Source organism: Dermacentor andersoni, chromosome 2 (assembly GCF_023375885.2).
Source record: "Dermacentor andersoni chromosome 2, qqDerAnde1_hic_scaffold, whole genome shotgun sequence".
NCBI lineage: Eukaryota > Metazoa > Arthropoda > Arachnida > Ixodida > Ixodidae > Dermacentor > Dermacentor andersoni.
In genome coordinates this window covers 132,446,761-132,468,270 of record NC_092815.1, presented here as the reverse complement: position 1 = coordinate 132,468,270, position 21,510 = coordinate 132,446,761, and the positions used below count along the sequence as shown (strand labels likewise).

The 21,510-nt window shown below is 46.8% G+C and overlaps 1 protein-coding gene across 3 annotated transcripts in view; it reads left to right on the top strand.

Annotated features, from left to right (window-relative positions):
* Positions 1–21,510, top strand: part of LOC126540727 (uncharacterized) — a 175,787-nt gene that overhangs the window by 135,978 nt on the left and 18,299 nt on the right. For 2 of the 3 annotated variants that reach the window (XM_072286545.1, XM_050187573.3), the window contains exon 2: positions 2,863–3,282. The exons of the other annotated variant lie outside the window; for it this stretch is intronic. In XM_072286545.1, the coding sequence (XP_072142646.1) occupies positions 3,057–3,282 (226 nt within the window). In that variant the 5' untranslated portion in view covers positions 2,863–3,056. The remainder of the gene's footprint in view (positions 1–2,862; positions 3,283–21,510) is intronic. 3 annotated transcript variants of the gene reach the window in all.

Below are 21,510 nucleotides of genomic sequence, written 5' to 3'. Positions count from 1 at the left end.
GCAGCGAATTGCGGCTCCTCTTCTCGTGCTTGAATCCGATCTCGACAAGCAGACGACGCACAGTACACCACTTCAGTGATGGGAGATCCATACGCTTCGAGAACTCGTTAGTTATCTTCTCGACCGTTGGTATCTCGTTGCGGCGAAAGAAATCGTACACACATGACCTCAGCGCACACAGTGTGAAGCTGTCATACTTCGTGCTGCGTCTTCTTTTCTCCGCATTTCGTGGTGTTAGGATCGGACTGCAGGGGTATTGCTCTGCAAAACTATCTCAACCCGCTTCAGGTGCTTCGATCGATCCGCGGTGGTGGCGCCCTTCAGAGAACCAGCGAGGACGACAGCGCTAACCAACCATGAACTTCCTTCGGAGAACTAAAGACTACGGCAGCGTTAATCCACCATGCGCCTCGCTCGGAGAATCGGCGACGGCAGCAGGGCTGGCCACGTTTGGCGCCCCGTCTATTGTTGGTAGATTTGCCGGGTCTTCATGGTCTCTCTGCAGCAAGAGCTTCCCTAACAAAAGGGTGCTTTGTGGTACGTGGGCCCCAGGATTCGTCGCAGTCTGCTGACACTCGTGGCGACTGCAGGAGTAAGGTAGCTCTGGAATTTTAGAGGCGCCGGCTGGGGTCAGGCGTGACCACCTGGCTACGAGGACGCGCTCAACTCGGTTTCTGGGAAACCAGTGCTACGTGTGTGTGTGAGAGTCCTCCTCCTCCAAAAAGGCGGGTCCACTACGTTGACATTGGACGCTACGAATCGGCTGTGAACTGCCGTTTTTCCCTCACCTGGGGATTTAGGGAGAACGGAGTGTTTATAAGCGGCTGTTTGTCGGCTGCTAAGTGTGGTCGTCTGTGTGCTCGAGAAGGTGCTCGTCAAGGTGCTCGTCATCGTGCTCTGTGATCGTGCTTGTGAGCTGCGTGCTCGTCAGTGTGTTTGGAGCTTCGAGCTCGCATGCTGTATGTTTCTTCTTGCGGGCTCCATTTTAGAGCCACGCTAGACTGTCGAATGTATCTCTTGTTTAAAATATAAATACTGTAAATAAACCACGTACGCCTAGTTCCTCTCAAGTTCTTCTCTACGACTTACAACCCCTACAAATGGTGGCAGCGGCGAGATCGTCCTCCAAATCTTACAACTGGTTGACAGCGGTGGGATCATCCTCCAAATCTTACAGTGGGCGCTTTCGCGAGGGCGTCGACAGTTTGCCACCCGAAATATGCGACGCTTTATCCTCCCTCCTCACCTTGAACACTGTTCTTTCGCTGACACCGAGCATCTCGGCGACAAACATGGCCGTGGCCTCCACGCTGTGCTCAGGCTCCCTGTTACGCCAATACGTGTAGCAGTGGAGGATCATGTTGCGTGAATCGCTGTTCAGGATGTGGCCACTCTTGTTCTTGTCGAGGTTCCTTGGTGGTGTGCACATCGAGGCGACACAAGGCTCGTTCGGCAACAAAGGATAGTATTCCGATGTCACCTCGCTGGGCTCCATGTCGGAAAACTCGCACGGAATGCCTTGCGCGAACTGGCGATATTGCAGGCTCGCAAAAAAAAAAAAAAAAAAAAAATGTGAGAAGGAAGAAATTTGCGATAACACAAAACCAAAAAAATATAAATTGTATGCTATTTAACACCAAGAGTATTTATTTAAAACGATGAATGAAGCATTTTTGTACCTTTCCTGCCTCGAGTATTCACGCCCCAGGTTTGTAATGGTTGCGATAAATGCATTGTTTTATATAAGTACTTCAATAGCAACTGATTCATTTTAAGCTCGGAAAAGGAGTAGTACGTGTGCCGTGTACATCTAAACAAGCGCAAAAGCGATGCAGCGCTGCTCTTTCTTCTTTTGTCTCTTGCAATGAAGCTAAAGAGGAGACGACGGGCAGCGTTGTGGAAGGCACGGGGTTATTTTTTTGTCGTTATCCGGCATGTGCTGTAGCACATGAGTGCTCCACTAAACCAGTCATCAAAATACAAAAGTCTTTATTTATACCGAGAATTGCGCGTTTCAGAAGCACGATTTCTTGAGCGGGATTATTTTAGTCGCGGAGGCAATCGGCTGCCGCACTTTTGTCGTCTGGGCGGGGCCTCCCCTTTTTTCTTAACGTTGTATCCGACTATAGTGGTGTAGATTTAAAAAACAAATAAAAAAAATTGGCAGTGCACAATGTGTCAATTTTAGAGTGATAGGCCTTCAAATTTGTAAAATTTGCAAGTTTTTAAAGCACTCTTTTTCACCGTTATTGAGGCAACAATCTTTTTTTCAGGAAATCCGTTCTAAGTTTCGCAAAACGAAGGTTGATTCCTTTCTACAGATACGTTTGCCCACCTCATATAAAAATTCCGCTGAAAACTACAAAATTGTCTGGACCCCCCTCAGTATGTCCTTACTTGAATACCCCCTTATGTATTTTGGAGAAGACAAGTACCACTCGATTACAGGTGTAAAGTACAAGCGCGCAAATGAGAACGAGTCCACGCGCGACCCAGTGAGAGCGTGGTCCCGTACCTCTCCCGTGCGCGCGAAAGAGAAATCGGCTTCAGTCCTGTCACTCAGTGAAGGTGGCGGCGTGCCCGAGGAGGAGAGAGATGGAGAAAGAGAGGAGGGACGCGATCGTCAAGCGGAGCGCCGGGCAGGCAGAAGATAATGCGCGCAGACAGCAGCAGAAGAAGCAGCCGCAGGCGCGGCGCAACGCCGGCAAGCCGGCACAGACACCGGCGGCGGAAGGCAGATCGATCGCTTTTCTCGCGCGGTGGAGAAATCGGGCGGGCGGGCGAGCGATGCATCGGCGCTACGACGAGGAGTGCCAGCTTCACCTCCTCCTCCTCCACTTTCTTTTCTCTCTCTCTTTCCAGAAGCCTCGCACGTGGAGAAGAGGACGGCTGTCGAAAAAGAGGAAGGCTCCGAAGGGGAGCGTTGTTCAAGAGGAAGAGAAGGAAGAGGAGGAGGTGGGGGAGCAGTGTTCGGAAGATAGAAGACGAGCGTGCGGTCCGGGATCCGCGGCACACGGCGCCGAGGGGCCCGAGGAAGCGCTTGGGTGCTCGTCGAGATGGCCGACGCAGCAGCGGCGGGAACGGAGACACGCTGGCAGCAGGTCACCGGGGATGAGAAGCAGCAGGAGGAGCACCTGCTCATCCGGCACATGCGTCCCGACGAGATCAAGCAGGCCATGGACATCTGGAAGGAACAGGGGCTGGAGGAGAGCGAGAACAACGTGAGCACCTTCTACCAGGTGGACCCCGAGGGCTTCTTCGTCACCGTCGACACGAGGACAGGTGAGCGCTCCGCCGAGGCATTCCTCGGGCGCTTTCGGCGTTGAACTTCGCGGGGAGCGTCGACGACGGAGGAAAACGTAACGGCTGAAACTCGGGTGCAATGCTAGAAGCGCGATGAGGGCCCGACGCGCGGGAGCCGGCGGTGGCACGTGTTTGAGCGTCATCGGGGGGTGTCGTCTCTTGAGAAGGCGCCGCGCGCCGGCACGTCTAAGGCGTCGGCTATAGGAAGTCGCATTCCCACACTATAGTGTCGAGAGCGATGCTGGTATCTGCAATGTGCGAGTCATTGATGTTGTGTGCGAATTGAAAGGAAACAGACGTCGTCACCGGCAAATGTATCGTTTTTTTTTAGCGGCGTGAGATCAGGTCGCTTTTTAAGTCCTCCTGTGCGTCCTGCAATTGGGTTGCTATTTTTGAAATCGTGCGAGAGATGCGGATAGAACGTTTTATTATAATTTTCGCTTTATTGGGGACACAGTATTAGTCGCTGGAGTCGCGATAAACGCTCGGTGCGATTGCGATCAGTGCCAATAAATGTACCTCGTGGCGCGCAGTCGTCCTCCAATTCTCGAGTTTATGCACCATGCACTCAACTCGTGGTTTCTTATCTTAAAGCTTTAAGTTTGAAGGCAAATCATGAATGCCACTAAAGGTGCACGCCAATTGCCGGGTGTTAAAAGCAGTTCAAGATAAACGCGAAGCACGCGGCATTATTGAGGTCTTTTGTCTGGCGAGGGTGGGTGAAATTGTTCCGCACACGTGTATTAAGAGTGTGCCGAACTGAATATGTTGCATGTGTTCATGCCATCACTAGTATCGTTAATTAAATTAAGTAGATAAATCATCTAGCTATGTGATCCTGTTTAGTCAGGGTGACGACGCTTACCTTATACAATGTTGTAAATGGGCATTATTTCTAAAAGCGATTCAACTCGAAGTCCTTCGTCAACTTCGCTATTTCGAAGGCAGTGCCGTCTCTTGAATGAAGCAGTCGCGGTGCTTCAGCGATTCCGCCTGGTGATTCCACCTGGTGATTCCATGGCTAGAATTGCGAAATCAGGCTCTTCTAGTCTCTTCTCAAAGGCAGTGGCGCGAAGTTTTGTTTCTCAAGCTACTCCCTATCGTAAGACTTGCAACAAAACATTATTGAAGCACGCCGACTCTATATTCTTCGGTCGATGTGGCGCTGGCGGCCTCCTGGAATCAGTGATGATGAGAAAGTGTTGAGTCGAAGGCTGTCTGTAAAGGTAGGAGCAAGGATCCCTTTACTTAAGCGTTATGGTGAATGAAGCCTAAGTCGTGCCATTGCAGGCAAACTGTCTCGGCTCAGCGACGTCCTGGTCTCTGGCAGACTGCGAAAAATTTGTGGAAATTATATATTTTCCACGGATTGCCTGTTTATTACGGAATCTTCTACAACTATCCTGCTGATGAAGCTGCCCGGTTCGCCCTTGATAATGCACGCACAGACGCATCAAGAATTGATGCGTCTAAGAAACTTCGCCCAATTCATCGCGAAATTGCACTGGCTCTTTGGAAGACTCCGGAGGACCATTGTTTGTTCGTGCTTGGTGTGTCAGCGCAGCTGCGGTTATCCGGTGTGGCGGACGCTTCGTGCGCTGCTTTACCGCCTACGACTGGAGGGAGCTTTCACAAATGCATTCTCCTCACTCACTGTCAGAGCTGACTGCCCCGCGCGCGACCACTGTAACTGTGAGGAGACTATCCAGAACGTCCTCTGACACTGCCCCCGCGCTTTGAGGTCCACCATCAGTCTCCTCGGAGTGCGCTGAAACAACCAGGCTGTCGACCTTTTTACAGAGGCAAAAGTCCTGGGTGCACGGCCTCATCCATCATCAACACCAAAAACTACCCACGTTCTAACGATTTTCCTAAAATCAATGGACCTGACAAGACGCTTAATCGTCTGTCTGCTATTTTGGATATGAACTCTCGCTCCTTTTGCATTTCCATTTTCCTCCTTTCCTTCAATCACTGATCTATCTTCTCCCTTCCAGGGTAGCTAACCGAACGTCCATCTAGTTAACCTCACTTTTTTTACTTTTCTCTCTCTCTGTCTCTCTTGTGCAAGCCTTTCGTGCACAAACGTTTCGCCATTGGGATCATTTGACGCCTTCGTATAGTCCAGTCTCTCTACCATTTGGTAACAGAAACATACTTAATAGATAAATTTCTCGGCGACGTTTTGCCACAATATGGGACGGAACTTACGCCATCTCCCGAATTCATTTCAACAATTCATGAATGTTTAAACGTATTTGTCAAGCGCCCTTTCTCAAGTACCTTTTTCTCGGAGACTGTTGTGGAGAAGTTATGCTAACGTTTGCCAAATGTTGGTTCATTGCATATCTTCCTCCTTCACTTCTTCTCGCTTGATAACAGTGCCCTTTCACTTCTTTGTCGCAACGGTACATTCATGTCTGGTCGTGTCCTGAACCGCTTTGTTTAGTGTGGAAGCCTTTGATGGGCAAGTCTTTCAGCAGCTTCCTGCCAAAAGATCTGTAGGCCTAATGGAAATTATGAGTAGGCATACAGATCGTTATGCTGTTTGTCCTTCTTGCATGCAAGTTTACTTGAAGTGTCCGAAAAATTCTTATCAAGCCAAGATCTGCCGTTCGCCTAAAAAGCTCCTAAAAACAAGGAGCAGTGCAGCGTCTGTATATATTTATATGTATTTTAAACTTCACAGCTGAATGATTATGTCAAGGAGAGGTACTTGGGCGTTGACGCTAACTAGGTGGTGCATGTCGGAGTCTTCTTATCTTGTACCACGCATTTGTGCAGCATTGACTCCAATAAGTTTTCCGCCGCGGACACACAACTTCCAGGAGAGACGGCACAGAAGCACTCCATTCTCGTTGGCTCTCATTTTGGTTGTGCTTAACAAACATGTGACAGAAGGTACGTACTCAAGCCAGAAAGGGAATATTACAATTAAAAAAAATCAAGTCCGTTAACTTATCGCCTTTACAAATCCTACCATGTTCTATGGTATATTGTTCTTGTAACAGCGCCCAAAAGGCCGTTTGACCGATGCATTCAATAAATTACTTTTTAAGCACATTCCCGTTTTCCATCACTGTGACAAGATCAGCCTCATCCTAAACATTCGTCTCAGAATTGTTTTTTTTTTCAACTTCATATTTCAACCTATATTTAGTGGGTTTGACAGGTGACAGTTTGACAGGCGAAATGAAAGCGTAGGGCACATCGTTCTGTTGGCGCTGCGTGACAGTGAAGCGCCAACTAAATGTCATCCAACACAAGTTTTTCCAACACGGCTGCCGCCATTGCTTCCAGTTTTCAAAACATTATTGATTTTTCTTTTTTTACCGAAGCCTGCTCATGGCTGCCGTGCATTGTGTGTTCGCTACAATTTTCGGCTGCTTTCAATCTGCTCAAATTGACTTTCTTTGATGTGCTGCAGCAATCGATCCACACACAATACAAGTGCGGTTTGTGAAATTAGAAATAGCTGCCGCAGTATCGAATGCGGGGCGTCCTTGCCGGGATCCTTTATTCATTTTGTTTTAGTTATTAAGGTTTTAGCACTGTCTTTTAGTATGCATGTTCCAGGGATGGCCCCGCGTCATATTTCAGTCGACACCAGGCGTCGGTGGTCAGCACGTACGACTTGAGATGCCCGATGTACGTACAGGGAACGGAAATGGCGAGACGTCTGCTAGAAAAGTTTTGTCTTGACAACTTCGACGGTGAAGAAATTTGCGTTCCAAGGAAGAGAACAATTTGCGATCTCAACGAGATGCAGCCTTTGGCTACGGCCACAGTTCTTTCCCGTCAGCGGCTGAGTAAACGGAGGTGTGCGTTTGAACCTCTCTTCGATTTCGTATACATGGAGGACTCTCGCACCAACGGATGAAGAATCCAAAGTATATATATATATATATATATATATATATATATATATATATATTGTAAAGGCGGTTTATTCGGGTCGTAGAGCAGCAGCGACCAACGCGGCAACAGCAGGTTGGGCGCAGCCAGCGAGCGAACAGGGTACGAGCCACGCGATGGCAATGGGGCTTTTCAGCCTGCCGATCTTCTTCGTCACAATATATATATATATATATATATATATATATATATATATATATATATATATATATATATATATATAAATATAAATTCGGCTCATGGCGTGAACAGACGTCAACTGACTCTCCAGTCGGCCTTGTTTATCACTTTCATTGTTACTTATTTATTTAGTTATCTATTTCAGTATTATCACTTAATATTTTATTTTTCACCGTGAAAATGTAGTAGCCGAGGTGCACGTGACCTGGATATCTCCACAACAGCGCATGTACAGCGGAACAGAACATACCATGGCTTTGTCTCCGAAGCGAAGCTCTAAAAATACAAAACACTATCTGTCGTCCTCTTACCCTCAGTAAAGCAAAGCTATGAGACGCAGTATGCACGCTGATCGGCTGTGTCGTCGTTTCCTGAGGACAGCAAGAACGAACAGGCGTCTGCAGAGCAAGCAGACGCCGTGAAGGTGCCGAGCAAGAGCGCATGCGCACGTCGACAGGCAACGTCATTGTAAAGTACCGCACCGACACCAAATGTGTGCCCAAGGAAGCGCGCAAGTTTCCCATAAAGGAGAGGCTGGAAACGACGTTCGGGAACGAGATCAGCACGAAACGCAAGCAGGGAAACTTAGGAGCACCCGAGCTAAAGCTGCCTCTTCTCTAAATACATGTAAAAGGAGAATTCGTTTTTCTCGGCAACAAGTGCACCAAATTTGACGAGGTTCGTTGCATTTAAAAGAAAAACGTAAAATCTAGTGATTGTTGGTTTCAGATTTTTTATTTAGGTGGTCAATTTTTTATTAAAAATTGGCAAAAATCAAATTTTCGAAAAACGAAACTATCAAGTTTACAACTTTGTAACTCAGCAACCAAAAATGATAATACAATTCTGTGAATTGCATCTAATAGTAAATCTAAAGCGGACAAAATTGATATGTTACACATGAATCTAAAAAAATGTAGTACTATGGAAATACAGCTTTTGCAGAACCGTTGTACGCAACGTAACAAATTCACGTAAGATGTAAAATGACATGTGCAATTTGCCCGCTTACAATGATCTAATGGATCCCGTTTACAGAACCGAGATATCGGTTTTTTATGCAGAGCTATGAATCTGTAAACTTCGTGCTTCTGTTTTTTTCAAACATTGCAATTTTCGATAAATGTTTTAACAAAATTCAGGACCTAAATAGAAATTCCGCGACCAACAGTCACTAGAATTTACCTTGCTCTCTCAAATTCAACAAATTTCATTAAAACCGGTCCAGGGGTTATCTCAGAAAACCTTTTTGCGTTTTTACATGTATTTTGATAGGCCGCATTTCGCACACAACACTGGGCCTGCGCATCAAGCCACCCTCCTTCTCGGCTCACCCTCTCACTGTTTTCTTCGCACCTGCAGCATACGGCGCCGCAGGGAGCGATATGATCTTATAGCACTTGGACTTTATACGAAATATCATGACGACGGCGGCTGCGAAAGTTCATCGGTGCGACAGATTCCAGCAATACGCATTTGACCGAACCAAGTGGCCGTCAAAGCTTGTTTCTCGCCTGTGTAACTTTATTACGCGCAAGCGCAACTGGCTAGCCTCCGCAATCGGCGAATGTCTGTTCGAAGCCGCGAAGGAGGTAGGTGCCCGGAGGGGAACGTAATCGCGCGCTGAGGGAAGTACGAAGGAGCCCGCTGAGTGCGCGGCAAAGCAACCCCAGGTAGAGGAAATTCTAGGTCACCTTGAGCGAAGGGGAGAAGCAGAAACGAGGCGAAGCGTCGTAGAGGACGAAGGTAGGTGGAGGCGTGCTCCACTGGCTGTTGCTACACGTTTGTTTTTGCGATACGGACGTACCGAGTTCGTCCAACACCACCTAGATAGCACAAGGCCTGTTCCGTGCGTCATGCTACTGGCTCAGAATTTTCATTGCCGAGGCTGGCGGGACGAAAGCGGTGACGTCAAAATCACTCGGGGGCAGCCCCATTAGATTAGATTCTATGGCAGTCGAGTCACTAGCATGCCGTCAAGGATCGGAGTGAAAATGCCTTGTGCTAGTATCTAGGTGGTGTTGTTTCGTGCCGCAGAAACGTCGTCCTTAACGTCGTATGCCGTGTGTGCGAGTGAAAGCGCGCGACTGTGCACCGACGATGGCGCTTCAATCTCGCGTACGCAAGGAAGAAAACCGGGGGACGCGCGGCGTCTTACCACTGGGGGCGTTCTACTCCGGCGGCTGCTGCGTACAGCGCGGCCGCGTGAACCCTGTCTTGAATACTATCTGCGATGCGGGCAGTGTAGGCTTCTAGGCGCACCGAGGGCTGATAGCTTCGTGTGCGTTGTAGCACCTATACGCTTGCGCGTCACTCGCGTGCACGAAGTGAAACGTCACTAACTTCTTTCTTGTTCTTTTGCTTTCTTCTTGTTTTTACTTGGGCGAATCAATGTAATGTGCATGTGATACACTAGCCAATCTATTGGTTAGCCCAAGGGCCTCATAGATGGATTAATAAGCACAGCAAACGACACAGCGCAAGAAGCACAGAAGTAGCAAACGCTGGCCATTGAGTCATCCTTTTCATTAACGTTCATTCTCTCTCCCTCTCTATCTCTATATCTCTAGTTTTGTATCTTCTGAAAGGTCAAATATAGTCAATACGGTTAAACGATCAACTAATTCAGCCAGTAATCAAACTTACTGGACCTCGTAAGAATTAGGGCGCGTCATTTTTCCCCTGTTCTAACCTGCTTCTTTGTATACTAACTACATATTGGCGATAGTCCCTGCGCTAGCGACGTGGTTCCGTCTTGATTTGTAATTCTGCATGCGACAACAAATTATGAGTTATATCTGCAGGATATTGGGGTGTACCCTGTATTAAACTGTTTCCATTTACCAAAACCGCGGTTAGCAGAACAAGCCCCATATCCATTAGCACAATACTGCGACAAATGAATGATTGATTCCTAACTGCTTCTGACACTCCTGTTCGCCTTTTTTTTCAGTCTCCTTAATGTACCCATGAGTTTGTTTTGTTTTGTTCTTTTATCTTCAGTACTGAAAACGATAAGATCTCGCAGTAAATTGCAAATCATACCTGCGATAAGACACGTGGCAACAAACTACACTTGCGCGGCTAGCTGTAAAAGCCCCACAGACAGCGCAAAGCAATCCGCGCGCAACAGCTGAATGATTGGTGCCATTGTGGTACGGACACAGTGTATTCATTTTTGTTGTCACTTCCGTTTATTTTTGTCTCCGACTACCTTCGCTTTGTTTCTTTCTCCACACCGACAATCGATGGCGGGAAAATGCGACAGGAGAAGCAACTGTTGCCTTCCCGAATCACTTCCTGCCCCGATTTTCTTCCGCTTCCCGGTTTCCGTCTTGAATTTATATACGTATCTGTTCGCCTCGCCGACTTCGTCGAGCGTCTACTCGAGCGGGAAGACAGCGAGGTTGCAGGCCCGACGGGGGTCGTCGGAGGGTGGAAGGAAATGGATGGAAGGCGCTGGTGTTGAGCTTTTCCTGCACAAACGGCAAGGAAACCATTCTGCCTTTCCTTTCTTTCTTTTTTCTTGTTTCCCGCAACCACCGCTCTCCCGCGCTGACAGAAGTAGCAAAAAAAAAAAAAAAAAGCGGAGAAGCAGTACAGGAGGGGGGTGGCTTACTTCGTAGCTATGTAATGTACCGTGTTTCTATCGAGCCGTTTTTTCGGAAACGGCACGGTGCGGACAGTCGTGTCCCCTCTGGTGTCCCTGCCTATCGGTCGGCGCGTGTCGTAAGTGCAATTTGGCTCGTCGACGTCTGTCCGCCTTCACGTCAGAGCACGAGGGAAACCTGTCGATGGGCTGTGTCTATTATCACAGGGCGTGCAGGCGCCGTGGTGAGCGAGTTAGACGCGGTCTTTTAAAGAAACATGGAAACAACTGACGGGCAGCTTTTTTTTTTCTTTCTCTAAGAGTACTTGTAGCTTTATTACTCGTGGCAGGATCGTAATACGTGCTCGTCCGCAGTTAAAGTAGGAGGCGTCCACTCGCAGGTTCTGAACGCTGTGCGTGGCATCCGTAAATAACGCGGAGTAAGTTTCAGCGCCTGAAATTCGATGGACGACGTTCTGTAGGGGTAGAGACTCACATCCTTGCCTCTGTATACCTCTTTCGAAGAGCAACGAAAACGTCAAAAGCAAAGAATTTATTTATTTATTTATTTATTTATTTATTTATTTATTTATTTATTTATTTATTTATTTATTTATTTATTTATTATACTTTCAAGGCCTAGTAGGCACAACAGAAAAGAATGGGGAAAATATACAACATTCGCATTACAGGACACGACTATAAAATCAAATTATACTGCAATTTGAACGACGATCTTGAAGTTGGCGGTGTCAGAAATTAAGACTGTGAAGGCGGGAAGGCGGTTTCATTCATTGGCGGTTCTTGACAAAAAGGAAGAATGGTACGAATTAGTTCGACAAGATGGCACTTCAATTTTTGCCTTGATAGTCGATGCGAGACGAGATGTACTTGCAATAAACATAAGCAACTCCTATTAATTATGCTCCTAGCACCTACCATCTGAACAACGTTCTCCAAGATTTCGTCGTGTAATGTAAATATCTTGGTATACGCAACACAAATAACCTAAATTGGACCATTCATATGCAGTACGTCATAAACAGTGCAAATCGCATGCTCGGGTACTTATGGTGGAACTTTTTAATAGCACCGACTGCTTTAAAAAGTTAAAGCTTTACATGACTCTAGTACGCTCGAAACTCGAATATGCATCGGCAATATGGGATACCAGTCACGTTAATCTCACTACGTCACTTGAACTAGTACAAGATAACTCTACTCGTTTCATTATATCTAATTATAACCGTGCCGCGAGTATAACCTTAATGAAAACTAACCTAGCACTTCTTCCACTATCTTAACTGCCGCAAAATCGCCCGTCTTTCGCTATTTCGTAAAATTTCCAATCGCACCACACTTCACGGCGACTTGATCCTGCGGCCTCAGTGCATTTCAAACCGCGTCGATCGTCGCAGTAAAGTAGGAATTTATCAATTTCGCACGAAGTCTTTCTTTCAGTCTTTCATCACCCGTACATCTCAGGAAGGATACCGCCTTCCCTCAAGGGTCGTAGCCATCACCGATAACAAACTTTTCCGCGGACTATTAACTAACGTTGTATAATCAGGATAATCATTGTATTAACAGAAATGACTGCACTTTTTTGTTTGCTTTACACTACTACCCTGTAAGCACTGCCCTCTTCAATGACATATGGCACTGAGGGTATAATAAATATATGAATAAATAAAGTATTTAAATAATTAAAAAATTATTAAATCCTAAAATCGATATTTCACAAACTTGCCTTATTTGAAGCTCAATTTTTTTTCTAGCGTTGCTTTTCCTCGGGCATTCATATTAAATTCAATGCCTGTGAGGGCACACGTAGTTTCTATACTTTGAGCACTTCTCCTATGCTGGACAGTCAACTTGACGTTTCTTTCTTTCTTTGTTGGTTCGTTTGTTTGTTACTTTTTCCTCTCTAATGTTTCTATACTAAACGAACATTCAAACACATATGCTGCCTGCTATGACCATTTCACTTGTGCGCCTCGCTTTCAAACAATAAATCAGATGCACAAGTTTACTGGAGAAAGCACGCGTTAGGAGAAAAAGTATCCGACGAAATAGGCGCGTAGTAGACGGCAATGGCGTCCCTATCACGCTGTTTTATTATCTCCGGTTACTGCGCTTCAGGCCATTTTCATGGTAATTGAAATGGCTGTAGTTATCTTTTGCATTTGCAGCTTAAAGGCTAATTTCAGAAAGCGAGCTTCTATGAGTCATTACTTAAACGAGCTTATTTAAGTCTTTTCGATACACGCGGCATAAGTAATAGCACGTAAGAGCATTCGTCTTTCTCGCTTCCCTGCCATAACAATCTTTATGGGGAGAAGCCAACTTCACGTATTTTCGTCGCTTTTCTTTTTTCTTTTTTTTCCAAGTCACTCTATTGATGCGAAGGCGTCTAATGGTCCGGCTCCCTGACATTATAGCCTTGCAGGAAACACACGGGAAAGTCACGCTACCTGGATACAATATGTTTCAAGACCCTCACATAGACAAGCCCAACACTGCCATACTTGCAAGGCGACATCTTTCTGTTAAACGGGACACATTCAGCAGTACTGAAATCCCCCACGATTTCATCAAAATTCTACCTCAAAGCCACACACAACCCACCCTAAGCGTGTTGAATGTTTATAGCCCTCCCAATGCTCGACAACACCGCTTTGAGAACATGCTTGCCCAGGCCAAAGCTAACGCCAATAAACAGCCGCTAGTCGTAACGGGCGACTTCAATGCCCGCCATCAAATGTGGGGCCACTCCGCATCCACTCCTAAGGGAAGAGCTCTATGGCAGCACATACAAAATCAAGTTTTCATCTACAATGACTTCACTCTTCCTACCCGGCTAGGAAATAGCGTCAGTAGGGATGCATCCCCCGACCTCACCCTAACTCACCGCATCGCTCAGGCGACGTGGAAAAACCTCCAAAACAACTTGGGAAGCGACCATTACATCCTCGAACTCCGTGTAGACACCGTTAGCCACGAAACCACTAAGGCTTACGAATTGGACGGAATTCAGAAAATCTCGCTGCAACACTAACGAAGAAACCATTACCGACATTGAGCAATGGGCGAACGCCTTGCAGGCAGACGTAGATGCCCATACCACCTCTCTCCGGCTAGACTCACCCTTGGCCACAATTGACTCCAGGCTACTACACATGTGGGAAGCGAAGCAAGCTTTACTTAGGAAATGGCTAACAGCACGTTACAATCGTAAACTCCGAATCCGAATCGCCAAATTAGACTCTCAGATCCAACAATACGCTATCAAATTGGCGGCGCAGTAATGGACTCAGGTTTGCGAAGGAGCGCATGGTACTCTCATCACTAAAAAGACCTGTCAATTGCTCCGGCACCTGCTCGACCCCACTACGTCTAGGACGCACAATAACCACCAGATGAATAAACTGCTGCATGAACATGCAGCCGACCTGCCGACCATGTTCAGCAACCTGGCCTCCAAACATATGCCCCCTCCTACGCAAATACCCATGCCCGACTATGCTGGTGAACCCAATGAGGAGCTTTGCAGCCCCATCACAGAAGCCGAGGTACGACATGCCCTCAACCAAGTGCGAACCACCACGGCACCAGGCCCAGACTCTGTGACTACTAAAACGCTTCGCAACCTCGATGAGCAATTCATAAGTAAACTCACCGAGTATTACAACCACTGTCTCAAAGAGGGAGAGATACCCCAACAATGGAAAGCAGCCAAAGTGATCTTCATTCCAAAGCCGAATAAGCCAATTCACATTGATAACTACCGTCCAATTTCTCTGACTTCATGCATAGGGAAGATCTTGGAGCACGTAATCCACCTACGCCTCTCCAAATACATCGAACATAATCACTTGTTCCCTTCGGAAATGACTGGCTTTCGCAAATTTTTCTTGTCAAGATGCCATGTTAAGGCTCAAAGGAGACATTATCGAACCGAGCTACGCACGTGACACACAAGCGTTGCTCGGCCTTGACCTTAAGGGCGCCTTCAACAACGTGTCCCACTTGGCCATACTACGCGAACTTAGCAGTATAAACTGCGGAGAGCGAATCTACCGCTATATAAGCAGCTTCCTCACGAAGCGCACTGCGACGCTACAATTAGGCAGCGAACAATCTGGCCAAATAAGTTTAGGAAGCACTGGCACGCCCCAAGGGGCAGTACTTTCCCCCATCCTCTTCAATTTGGCTATGCGACCTTTAGCTTTCACTCTCAAGAAGATTCCTGACCTCCGATTCACACTGTACGCGGACGATATTACGCTGTGGATGACCGGAGGTTCTGACGGGCACATCCAAGACACCCTCCAAGCCGCAATTGATCAGGTCGAACAAGTGGGTCACGAGTTGAATCTCAGGTGCTCCCCTCACCAAATCACAGCTTCTCCTTCTACGCCCCACAAGACGCTTCAGGACTTCACCCCCGAATATCCAACTCACGATTGAAGGGCACACTATACCCCAAGTAGACAGGATAAAGGTCCTAGGATTACACCTCCAATGCAACCGAGCAAATCAGTATACCTTGCAAGCACTACAAACAACGGTAGATAATACGCTCCGCCTGATAGGGAGGATCTCCAACAAACACGGAGGGCTTCGAGAGAAGGAGCTAATTCAGCTAATCAAGGCTTTTGACTTAAGCAAAATCACCTTCGCACTACCGTATCTCTCACTCTCTAGGCAGGAAGAGGATACTGTGAATTGCTTGATTCGCAAGATACAAAAAGTCGCTCTTGGTGTTCCAATTAGAGCATCCACACAAAGGGTGATGGCCACCGCCACACTAAATACCCTTCAAGAATTAACCGAAGCCCATCTGTCATCGCAATACCATAGACTCACCACCACTGAAGCTGGGCGTGAGATCCTGAGACAACTTCATCATGCTCCACTATTCAACGAGAGCAGGCGACATCAACTTCCTCCGAACATACACGGCCAATACCACATCCAGCCCCTACCCAGAAACATGCACCCCGAATTTCACGTCAAACGCCGCAAACTTCGAGCCAAGGCGCTACAACGCAGCTATGGACAGGCTGAAGGAGTGTACTATGTGGACGCTGCAGCCTACACCCCTAAACATCGTTATGCTATAGCGGTCGTAGACAACCAGGGCAACACTGTTTGTTCCGCATCAGTCAAGACCACATCGGTGGGTGACGCGGAAGAGGCCGCCATTGCACTTGCATCGGGGCTACCCGATTGCGACGTCATTATTAGTGACTCCAAGACTGCTATCCGGAACTTCAGTAACGGCTACATTAACAACCTCGCGCACTCTCTGCTTGTAGCTCACCCACCAGAAAAAGACATCGCTCTCGTATGGGCTCCAGCACATCAAGGACTCCATGGCAACGAAATGGCTCATGCCGCTGCTCGAGGATTCACGGACCGAGTGGCCTCAAATATGGGCCTAACTCTAAAACCCAATGACTCCCAAGAACACACCAATAAAGACACACTCGTCACATTCCATGAAATTTGCACACATTACAGAAACTAACGCCTATTGTATCCACCTCTCTCTGTGTCTAGAACGCGCCAGAGAGAAATACTGTGGCGGCAACTACAAACTCGCACTTTTCTTACCCCGCGCACTTTGCACTTATTCTTTCCCGCCACATACCCGACACCCAAGTGTCGCTTTTGCCCTGTCCCCATAGCATATCTCTCCCATATCATGTGGCAATGCCCCATCAAAACTCCCCCCCGCAAGCTCAAACCATTAGTAGCGAGGAGCTGTGGGAGACTGCCCTGCGCAGCTCCGATCCCACCCTACAGGACCGAGTCCTGAGGTGGGCTGAGGAGGTAGCGGAGGCCTACCACGACTGGTAGACGGACTTCTAGTCACATAATGTGGTGATGGACGCCTGCTGGGACTGGAGTACTTAGACCTCCCTCTCCCCCCCCCCCCCGGCTCCTCCCCTTTCTTAAAAGGGGAATAGAGTTCATTCATTCATTCATTCATGTCACGAGCACTCTTCGACGCCACGTCACGAGCACGCCGCGACGGAGCAGAGCGGGCGAAAGGGGACACCTGCTGGCCGCGCTAGCGCGCCAGTTGTTGCGTGAGGGGAGAGGGCATCGCCGCGATGCCATGCCACCCTCGCTTTCACTTTCGGAAGCCTGTGTTACCTGCGCGTTCCTTGTCCGCACAAGCTCTTGCCTGCGTTCTAACTTCGCCTCGGTAAGCTCAAATCAAAACGCGCCAAGCGTCTCAACGCATTCGCTTGCCGTGAGGACTCTAAAGACCGTTCAGTGACGTTCAATTGGAAATTGTTTCCGCATTGACAAAAGTAACTTTTGCGTTGTACTAATTGCCTCATCAGGACATCAGATTGAAAGGACCTGACGCTTCGCAATGCAGCTTGCAATGCACCCGCCGCACGCTGAAAGCTGACGTTGACCGCGGTGGAGGTCATAGATTCCTTCATGCCGACAAGCGGATAACGCAAGAAAAATAGGCTCGTACAAGTTGCACAGCCTGTCTGAAAAATCCAGCCTAATAAAATTTGGAACCTTTCAACCGTTGCGAGACAATACAAGCCCTATTTAGTAATCCTTCTCATTTCTTTTCTTTCCGATTTCACATTCTCGGCCAATCGAGAACTGATTACGATTATTATTTATAAGAACGAGTGGTGACAATAGTATTGGCCTTCTCGTTTTCGATAAGATCTGCGTGGTCATAATTAATGCTGCAATCTATGATGCCTAAAAATTAAAGCACGCGAGATAGCTAACAAACGCAAGACTATAAATCAGAGTATAACTTTTCAGGCGTATCCTACACCCCAACACAGTGCTAAAGTTCACTGCGAAGACGAGATATGCATCAGTAAAACAAAGAATAATTTTTACAGCGAAGCTGTATACCTCTACAGTGCAAGAAAATTTTCGTGTCGTGGCAACCAAAAAACTCCGTGGGCCGATCCAGAAGATAGTGCAATACCGGCCCGAACCGCGGCGGAGTTGAAGCAGGCGTTAAGCACTCCCCATACGTGGGCCGATCCCGAAGATAGTGCAATGCCAGGCTGACCCGCGGCGGAGGTGCAATTCGGCATTAAGGGGCCCACATACACAGCTTCGCTGGCTATCCTTCTTCACAGAATGGAATGGCACTGAGATTTTCTAATAACGATAACAGAAAAGTTATAGGTAAAGCAGTGCCTGGCAACATATTCATAACATGAAGCCTGACACCGCTGTTAGCAGTTAATTAGGCCCGGAGTATTTAGTAAAATGTTAATTTTAGAACTGTATGGGAAAATTTAGCTGACTTTGGTGATTGTTTGATTTCCTTTAAATGAAATACTGTGATCAGAAGTTACGTTGTGTTCTCTCGTGGATCGTCTTCTTGTTCTTTTTCTTTATTTCCCTTTTTTTTTTTTTTTTGAAGGGAGGGGGCGGGAAGTGGATCCTTGTACTTTTTGAGCTGCTGCACCATGTTGTTCCTGGCATTTTCCAAGTGCACGCATACACTTCTGGGATGGCTTCTTTTCTTACTGCTGCCTTTCTTGCCCCGGTCAGTCTATACGAAGTCCCGGCTATATACGGCTCTCATCCTCCGGTTCAATTTGTGGTTTTCTCGCGACCACGCCCGAGCGACGGCTTTCTCTGAATAACGTAACCAGCAGATCTCGAAGGCTATGCTTTTGCTGGTTGCATGCGCCGGAAGCAATTCGGGATTCGGAAACACGTAACAGGCGCCACGTTTTAAGCGTCACTTTTTGGCGAGCGTGTCTTTTCCCCTTGGCTGCACACTGCACTGATAGCGAGAGCAGGCGCGCAGCTGTTTTTGCACTCATCTACAGCCTCATAACCGCCGTGATGAAACACTTTCCTTTCTATACTACGTACATCGTTTTGCGAAGCCTGGGAAAGCTACTAAGCCGGGGACGGACACGTTCAACCTGTTTCCTAGCTTATAGCAAATGATTGCAGTAGAACGTGCACCTAGAGTTGGAGCGCTCGAGCGCCCTAAGCACCGGTTCGTATGCCTACTAAAAGACCACCCGACGTATACCGCACGTATCTGTTAAGCTGTTAGCATACAAAATAGTCCTTCCGAAACTTGAGTGTGCAAGTGCAGCGTATGACTCTTACTGACTAAATCTGGTTAAAACACTCGAATCAGTCCAGAACTGTGCTACAAGGTTCATCTTAAACGGTTATTCTTACAACTCTACTATCATGACACTAAAATCACAACTTCATCTACCGACCCTGGCCGATCGACGCACAATGTCTATTGTCGACTAACTTATATGTCCCGACTAAAGTTATTTCTTTTCTTCACTATCGTCTAACTACAATCCCGTATTACCCGTTCATCGTGTGTACCATACCAAAGAGCGGCTAGTGCCCTGATTCCTCATGCATATCCTGCCGATAAACTTTTTTTCTTTAAATGAAAGAAAACCGGGAACTTTTCACGTCCCTCGGGCTTTTCAAGCGCTGAATAAAATGCGCTACGTCAGCCATATTGCTCCTGCCTAGCGTCAAACAAGGCACTCGACTTAGACGCTCTTCTCTGTTTTGTGAAATTATGAGTAGGCCATTGATGTTATAATTCATAAACCGCAACCAGCCTGCCCTTGCGACTTTGATGCACAGCAGCTCATAAATTATGCTAGCGGATGAAGTTTCCTAGCAAAACGTTAGCATTGACTCAAACTGAACCCCTTTATTCAGAGTGAAGGGCCGCAAGGGGTGGGGGAGGGGGGGGGGGGAGGGGGCTTCATGCCAAGCAATGGCGAATAGCTAATAAAATAATCGGAAAGGACAAAAAAAAATAATTTAAAGAAGGCTTATGTTGTCTCGGAAACAGAGAAGCGCATATTGCTTTACATAATTTGCATGTATCGATTCGTACTACAGCAGTCGTCGTCCTCGATAGCGCAACAAGCGCGGCTTCTTAGTTTCGAAGCCACAGTGGACAGTGCTGTCGCACGTCAAGCACATTTAGATATCTTGACACCAAAAATTGATACTATCGTTTCTTTTTTTTTTCAGTGTTTTCGTACGTGATGCGACAACTTGAGGCTTAATGTGCCTAGTAAATATGCGGGCGATTACTTAGAAGTGAAATACTGGGCCGTGTTCATAAAAAGATTTTACGCTGGAACTGTCCGTAAAAGAAAATTACAGCCGATTCTATTGCTGGACATTTTATTAGCGAAGGTGCACGACTAATGGCAAGAAACACTTACAAGCGAAAACCATTGGGAATACGGGCCCTGTTGTTCCTACGCCGATGTGTGTGCTTGCTCAGAACTTACGCTACTTATTCCATATGCCATAGTAAACTGGACCTGGCAACGTCTTACGCGCGAACCCTCTCGAATGAGGCTAGCTTAGCAGGGCTTTCTGAGGAGTTATCGGGCATTGTCTGGGATATTGTTGGCTTTAGTGAGGTTAGATGAATTAGTGAGTCTTGTACAGTGCTGACTAACGGCCACGTCCTCTGCTACAGAGGTCTTATGATAAGAAAGAATACGGAATAGGATTTCTTATTCATAAGGACATAGCGGGCAACATTGATGAATCCTACAGCATTAACGAGCAGTCGTCGTAATGAAGCTAAGTAGGAGATATAAAGTAAACGTAGTACAAGCCTACGCTCCAACCTCCAGTCATGATGATGAAGAAATAGAACAGTTTTATGAACATGTTGAATCAGCCATGAGAAAGATGCAAGTTCAGTATACTGTTGTCATGGGCGAATTCAATATAAAAGTTGGGGAAAAGCAGGCTGAGGAACTAGCAATTGACAACCAAGGCATTGATTGTATGAATAGTAGAGGATAGATGTTGGTAGAATTCGCGGAAAGCAACAGACTCCTAATAATGAATACCTTCTTTAGGAAGCGCTGTAACAGGAAGTGGACAGAAAAGCTCTTATGGAGAAACAAGAAATGAAATATGTTTCATACTCTCTGTCGACCCTAACATAGTGCAAGATGTAAAAGTCTTAGGCAGGGTAAAGGGTAGTAACCATAGGATAGTGAGGTCTACAATTTATCTCATTTTGAAGAGAGAAAGAGTGAAATTAGTCAAGAAGAAACAGGCCAACATGGACGCAGTAATGGTAAAAGCAGACAAATTCAGGCTGGTGCTAGCGAAAAAATAAGCAGCTTTAGAACAGGAAGATGAAGATAACATAAGAGGTAATGAATGAAACCGTGACCAGGCTGACTCCAGAAGTTGCGGTTGTCTGGGAGGTAAGGGCACCAAGGCAACCAGTAGGTAAGCTCTACCAAGTAACAAAGGACCTAATAAAGAAACGGCATCTCATGAAAGCTTCTAACTCTTGAGATCAGATACAATTCGCAAAACTGTCAAAGCTGATAAAACAAGAAGACAGTAAGCGACATTCGAAATTATAATGTCGGGATTATAGAGGAAGCAGTAAAAAAACGTCCGCAACATGAAATCAATAAGGATAAAACTTGGAATAGAACAAGGCAAGATGTATGCATTGAAAGATAAGT